At 40.3% G+C, this 7,038-nt stretch overlaps 1 protein-coding gene across 1 annotated transcript; it reads left to right on the forward strand.

The window, feature by feature from the left end:
* Nucleotides 1–1,024: 1,024 nt before the first annotated feature.
* On the forward strand, nt 1,025–4,907 carry LOC111819500 (acyl-coenzyme A thioesterase 1-like). Its single transcript, XM_023726120.1, has 4 exons — nt 1,025–1,470; nt 3,961–4,165; nt 4,306–4,447; nt 4,552–4,907. Exons 1-4 carry the CDS (start codon nt 1,025–1,027, stop codon nt 4,905–4,907), a joined length of 1,149 nt encoding a protein of 382 aa, XP_023581888.1.
* The last annotated feature ends 2,131 nt before the right edge of the window (nt 4,908–7,038 follow it).

Here is a 7,038-nt window from a genome sequence, read left to right on the forward strand (position 1 = left end):
TATATACCTGTACCTGTGGAGTCGATTCCAACTCATATATATATACCACATTTTGTTTATCCATTCATCTGTTGATGGATACTTAGATTGTTTCTACCTTTTCGCTGCTGTGAATAATGCTTCAATGAACACTGGTGCAACTCTAAGCATATAAAATACACGTTTTTAATAATTGTGCCAGCCCCAGGACAATCGCAATTATTTCTACCAGGTATACATCTGCAGTGCAGCTTTCTCAATGAAAAAGCAAAACTTGTAGGAAAGCAGATAACACAACCCTCCCTTCCCCTCACCCCTCTATCTGGGCTGGTTTTAGGGCATTCAAACCAGGGAAGTTTCTCTCCACTAGTTTCCACCCGCAATTCCTGTCATTTTATAGTTTAATTCAATGCCTCATCTGAAACTTTTAACCTTTAATTTTGACAGCCGTTCTTAATTCGGCAAGGATTATTTCATACCTTTTCAAGGGAGAAAAGTGTAATTTGGCAGGAGCCTGGAACACGTGGCGTCCTTAAAACAGGTTAGGGAACAGTGTCCCCTGGTGGCCAATATGGGATTTCAGAGAAGGCGCCTGGCCAGCATTATCTGTCAGAAATCATTAACTTCTCATTCTCGATGTATCGAGGGTAGGCTGGGGATGAACTCTTGCCTTCCTCAACCGGTTCCGCCAGGGCACCTCCAAAGCCACGACATACCCTGGGTCTCCTAAGTCGCCTCTTCTCCTAGCCCTTTGCTTGCCCAGGCCCTCTTGCTCTCACCGACCCGGTTCGCCCCGCCGGCCCACGCCCTTTCTGGCCACGCCCTGCCTACCTGCTCCTCCTGGTCTTGCCCGAGCCGGCCCTGTCCTCCTCGCTGGGCCTGCCCAGTCTCGCCCCATCCAATCCCGCCTGCCCCTGAGCGCTGATTCTCAGTCTGTACCGCGCCAGGCCGCGTCCTGTCAAAGCTGCAACGATCCTAACGCCACGTGGCGGGTGGCCTGGGCCGCTCTCCGAATCCTCGGCGCCCCCTCCATCCCGGGAGATCGATGTCCACATCTTCCCTTTTCTCCCACAAGGCCGCATCCCTGACCGTCACGCCTCAGACGGAACTGGCCGGCGAGCTCCTGGATATCAAAGTGGAGGGCTTAGGCCCTGGGGAGCCGATGACCCTGCGGGCGTCGGCCGTCATCTACCGAGGTCGCCTCTTCCACTCGCTGGCCCACTACAAGGCGGACAGCTGCGGGGGGCTGGACCTGGCCAGGGACCGGGCTCTGGGCGGCGACTTCACGGGCGTGGAGCTCATGGAGCTCCTGTGCAGCCTCACGCCCGTGGGCTTGGAGGACCCCTGCCTCCGCCAAATGCCAAGGGGCGTGATGAAAAAACCCCTCAGAGTGGAGGTGACGGTCCACCGAACGTCGCGGCAGCCGGCAGTGCCGCTGGGCCCTGCGCTGGCCTCCGCCCAGGTGCAGCGCTGGTTCTCCACCCCGGAGCTGTGCTGCATTGGCTGCTAGCGGGCCGCCTGCGTGGCGTCTTCCTGCTGTCCCCGGGTGCGTGAGGTCTTTTCCGCAGAGGGCCTTGCCGCGGGCTTAGGAAAATGACTGGCTGGTTTGTGAAAGCTGGCTTGCTTTGCTAGCTAATTTGCCGTCTGAAAACAAACTGAGCTCTTTATTCCTTTATTTTGTCCCCCAGACATCAGATGAAACATTCATTCCTGTAAGTGGTGCCTAGAATCTAAATTTAATCTACTTGGGTACTCTTCTGTCAGCAGCCCACCGTCTAAACTCTTAAGTGCTGCAGAAAGTATTCCCTGTGTGTGCACACCTTGCATGTTTGCTGTACCAAGCATAACATTGCTGCAAATTTTCTAGCATTAAATGCGTGTATACCTATCTCTGCTAGGGAGAGCTTTGTGTTAATTTAGTTTTTCCATTACCATTTTTTTATAAAAATGAGAATAGTGGATACATGTCTTTCACTGGTATCTGATTAAGCCCCAAATTAACTGAAGTCATTATATTCTTCAATTTTTTATACTGGCTTAATGTTCGGATAAAGATGAGCTTTTTGTTGTTGTCTGACATATTCTAATATCTTGGAGACGTTCACCATAATAAGAAAAACTGTTTTGTTGCCCATTTCGTAGATCAAAGAACAACTTCCTTATTTTATAAATGAGGAAACTGAGGCCTGAAGTGTTTTCACCAAATCACACAAGCTAGGTGACACTGAAGTCAGGGTGTGATCAAACTCTTTGAGCTACAAGTTCTGGTCTTTAGAAACTCCATAAACACAAGCTGAGTGAATGAACCAACAAGTGAAATAATTAGATTTTTTATTTAAAAAAAAAAAAATCTACTCAGTTAGGCTCTGGCCTTATCACCTCTACTCATCCCTCACCCCCTCCCCCACATCCTTAGACATAACTAAGAATCTTTTAAAAGAGAGATTTTTAAACATTTTCATAGCTGTGGGGAAATATTTTCTTTGACATAGCCTATAATAAGATCCTAGCAGATTTCCATAAACCAAAAAACCAAACCCTGTGGAGTCGATCCCAATTGATAGTGACCCAACAGAACAGACTAGGACTGCCCCGTAGGGTTTCCAAGGCTGTAATCTTACAGAAGCAGACTGCCACATCTTTCTGCCACGGAGTGGCTGGTGGGTTTGAACCTCCAACCTTTCAGTTAGCAGCTGAGTGCTTAACACTGAGCCACCAGGGCTCCTTCAGATTTCTGTGCTGGGGTTTACATTACTGACTTGTAACAAAATAAACAAGAAATTCTCAGCCATTTTAATGTGGTAATCAAGTATTTTGAAGCCTGTGGTTGAAAAACTGTATTCCCCAAAAATGATGCAACTGATAACACTAAATAGAGTATACCGTGATTTGAGAGTCTGTATGTTAAGCTTTTCATGGTTTGCCTTAGGCTTTCTGGAACTACTCTTGAATTCAGAAATGCTTGAGATTTATCTAATTTTAAAAAGAGGCAGATCAAGATATGCTGAGATATCTGAATGCTAAGAAAATCACCTTGTAAAAATCAGTGTCTTCATATGTACACCTTTAGCTTTCATTTTGGTAGCTAGATGTGCTCTACCTTGTTTCTAGATTTGAAAATTTAGAAAGGCCTCTGGCACTGGAATTTTAGATCTCTTGATTTGTTTTCTGTCCTAATGTTCTTGCCTCTTATTCTGTTCTTATAGATTTATCTGACACTTTTACTTTATTTGGACTACACAGAGGCAAGAATCTGAAAAATACAAAGCGACAATTGACAGAAATTCTTCTCTTGTGGAATGGTGAACAGTACAATCTCAAATAGGAATGTTTAAAGAGAAATAACAGACCAACATTGAGAAGATATTACATTGACATTTTATTACCTTTCCACCCATATTGTTCACTTTATGTTATACCTTTATTAGACCTTTAAAATAGTTTAACCTTTATTTAACCATAGATTTTGGTGACTCTGACTGTATCTTAAATTCACTGAAAAGTCCAAGGCCCTTTAGAGTTGAATGCCCTTTTTTGAAATGATATATTATATTTTCATAACTCAAAGCCTACAGAACTGTTAGATTGAGCAGGACTTACACTGATAATGAAAACACTTCAAAGCAAAACACTTCCCACATCTTTGATGAAAATTTTCATAATTTTTTCCATTTCTTCGTGATTCCTCACAGGAAAAAACATAAAAATATTTTTACATTTTCAGCCTCAAAATAGCCCAAACAAGTGTCTATTTCAACCAAAGCAGATGTTTTCTTTTCAAAGCAAATAGGTGAATGTTTAAAAAAGATAAATTATACAATTAGACTTTTATTTAGAAAATGTTGGGTGTGTATGATAGGCCATTCAATGTTCTGTCAGCTAACCCAAGATTAATCCCCTTTCCTGGTTTATAGGAGATAGCCCTTTTCCTGGTTTGATTGATATGTTTGGTGAAGAAGAATTAAATGAATCTTGAGCGAGTCTTCGGGCTTGTCAAGATTTTGCTACTCTGGCTTTGCCATTTTTTGGCTATAAAGATCTACCTCCAATCATGAAGGATTTAGAGTTAGATTATATTATACCTTTGAGGAGGCAGCTAAATTTGTGCAGTCACTCAAAGGTGAGTGGGATAGCTGAGGGAAATGGGTTACAAACTAACTCATTAGGGCGAGAACAGAATAAAGTGGTACTAGAGGGTTGGAAAGTATCTGTAACAAATACTTGTTGAATTCATAAATAAATAAAAGACTATTGACCCCATTAACAAACATGCTTTCTTTTTCTTTATCTCTCTCCTTGTTTGTCTTCTTTTTCTTTAATCTGCAGGTCAAAGGTCCAAACACTGGGGTGACTGGCTCAGGTAAAGGGGCAGAGTTGGCGTTTTCCATGGCTAGCTTTCTCGCAAATGGAGCTTCGGTTGTGAGCATCAATGGCTATGTCTCTAACACAGCTACTGCCATTAGATGTGGTAGATTAATCCTGCCAGGACTTCCTTTTAACCTATACAAAGTCTCAGCCACTGATTCAGGAGCTTACAATGTTGAAGAAGCGCTGTGGACCCCTTGGATTCAGCCTATCAGGAAAGCCATGTTCCCCTTGAAAAAGCCAATACCCATTTCCTTTTTATCATTGGAGAGGATGACAGGCATTGGAAGAGCTCTGTTTATGCTGACATAGCTGTGAAGCACCTCACAGAGCATGGGAAAACAAATTTCACTTTCCTAAGCTACCCTAATGCTAGCCATAAAATAGATCCCCCTTATAGTCCTTTTTTCTCTGTAGCCCTGGATCCAGTATTGCATGTGCCCATTTTGGGAGGTGGGCAGTTCAAAGATCATGCTATTGCTCAGATAGTCTTGGAAGAAGATCTTGCAGTTTTTGCATTGGCATCTAGAGTGAAAGCTAACAAACTAGACAGTTACATTTAGAATATACCCAGAACAAATCAAGGGACAGACTTTGAAGAAAGACTAAACATGAATATTTTCAACAAATGATGACTGAGATCTGGATTCTCATGGGCATCTGCATGCTTTTAAAAGAAGCAAAAAATAGTTGCTTTAAGTTCACCAGAGCCTGTTGCTTTGGTACTATCCTCGTTTCTCCATGTTTGGTTTGTTTCAGCTTTAACTCAACATAATTGTTAAGTGAAAAACAGTTTTCAATCTGCCAGTTAACCCACCATCCCCACTTATCCTCTGGGTCACCTTCTCTACTTACAAAGGTTTTTAAAAACTGCTGGTGTATGATAATTAATTTACAATATCTGTCCCAGAGGGTTTAAAAATGTTCTGAACAGGAGTGAACACATGACTATAAGCCCTTGATTTTATGCTGATAAACCAACGGTTTGTGAAGGCTTTCTCATAATAGTCAGAGGCTAGAGAGAATTCTAGGAAGCTCTGGTGGTGCAGTGGTTAAAGCTGCTGCTAACCAAAAAGTCAGTGCTTCAAACCCACCAGCTGCTGTTCGGTAGAAAGATATGGCAGTCTCCTCCTGTAAAGATTAAAGCCTTGGAAGCCCTATGGGGCAATTCAGCCTTGTAAACCCGGTGGGACAGCTCTACTCTGTCCTATAGGGTCACTAGGAGTTGGAATCGACTCCACAGCAGCAAGTTTATTGGTAGAGTAAATTCTAAGAAGGTAACTCAGAGGCTAGTTGGTGGTAGACTGAGGTCATAGAATGCTTTCAGCTGTCAATCAGATTTTTATTTTTTTCCAGTTGCCACTCATTCCAGGATCTTTAGAGAAAGTAAGCCTAAGCTACTTGCCTTAAAAACAGCAATTATTGAGAAACACTTGCTTTGATTTTCTGTTCACTTATCTCTATTTTCGTACTTTAAAAAAACTTTCCTTCACAGTTTGTTTAGAAACTATATTTAACAACAAGCCATTTCCAGATTCAAGTCCCAAATTGATAATTACACACATAGACAATTTAATTATTTGAGGGAAAGTCAGAGCCCATCCCTTCCACCAAAAACTTTATTATTTATGGTGAACCTTAGATTATTAAAATAATTTTAATTGAAGTTCTGAGTTTTAATTTTAAACTTTAAAAATATGTATGGAGTTGAAGATGTTAAAATTCCTAATCCTCATCATAATTTAGTTTTGGTTTAGTTAGTGGGTTTTTTTTTTTTCATACTTGAGGAGAAAGATTAATAAGGTATTATTAGCCTTAGATTTTGATCAGTGGTTCTTGTGTTCAGTACTATACTATGGGCTCTTCCTGGTAGAGGGAGATGAAGTGTCATCAACCCAGTTTATCAGATTAAAGATTTTTTTTCCCTTAAATTAACGTTTTTAAATTGAATACAAGTTTCAAATTATTAACATCAACAAAAAGGTATATATGTGAATATATATGTGTGTATATATATACATGTATATATGTGAATATATATATGCATATTTATACACACACACATGCACACACACACATACTACCTCCTAATTTTTGGATTATTCATGTAAGATTTTAAAAAGAGGTTCATTTTAAAACAGACCAAAAACATAGTGAGGGAAGAAATGGGCTTTTTATCAACTATAATAGGAATCATAATTTGGGAAACTGACTATTGAAATCTGGTATAATACTCATTCTAATTTGAACTGATGAACCTCTTAATTATGTAAGTAAACTTAGGAATTAGTGGCTCTACTAGAGTTTAAGTTCTTTTTTAAGGTACGTAACTTTTAGCTATTTTGTGCAATCTCTAATCTGTTAAATGTGACAATTTTTCTTTTATTTAATCCACATTCTTGTTTAAATATTAAAGATTTCTTAACATATTTGGTTCTGTTTTCTATCATTTAACACCATTTTACCTAAACTTTTAAAAGGGCCTACTAGATTTTTTGAATTTTGGGAAACTTTTTAAAACTTTCAAATTTCTTTTACCCAGGCCTGAAATAAGAACAAATAGACCCAAAAGCATTTTCTCTGTTGAACAGCTTTTGAAATTATTTTGTCATTTTGCAGGATTTAAAAGAACAAAGAAAGGATCTAAGTTATATATATTTTTTCCCTATGTGAATGTTTCCACCTTTGAGAATC

Source organism: Trichechus manatus, unplaced genomic scaffold (assembly GCF_000243295.1).
Source record: "Trichechus manatus latirostris isolate Lorelei unplaced genomic scaffold, TriManLat1.0 scaffold00010, whole genome shotgun sequence".
NCBI classification, from domain to species: Eukaryota; Metazoa; Chordata; class Mammalia; order Sirenia; family Trichechidae; genus Trichechus; species Trichechus manatus.

Excerpts from the sequence above, each read along its gene's own strand:
- LOC111819500 (XM_023726120.1), top strand. The coding sequence starts at position 1,025 with ATGTCCACATCTTCCCTTTTCTCCCACAAGGCCGCATCCCTGACCGTC. Across the intron at positions 4,166-4,305 it reads GGCGAGAACAGAATAAAGTG|GTCAAAGGTCCAAACACTGG; the intron begins GTACTAGAGGGT and ends TTTAATCTGCAG. Across the intron at positions 4,448-4,551 it reads AGCTACTGCCATTAGATGTG|CCTATCAGGAAAGCCATGTT; the intron begins GTAGATTAATCC and ends CCTTGGATTCAG.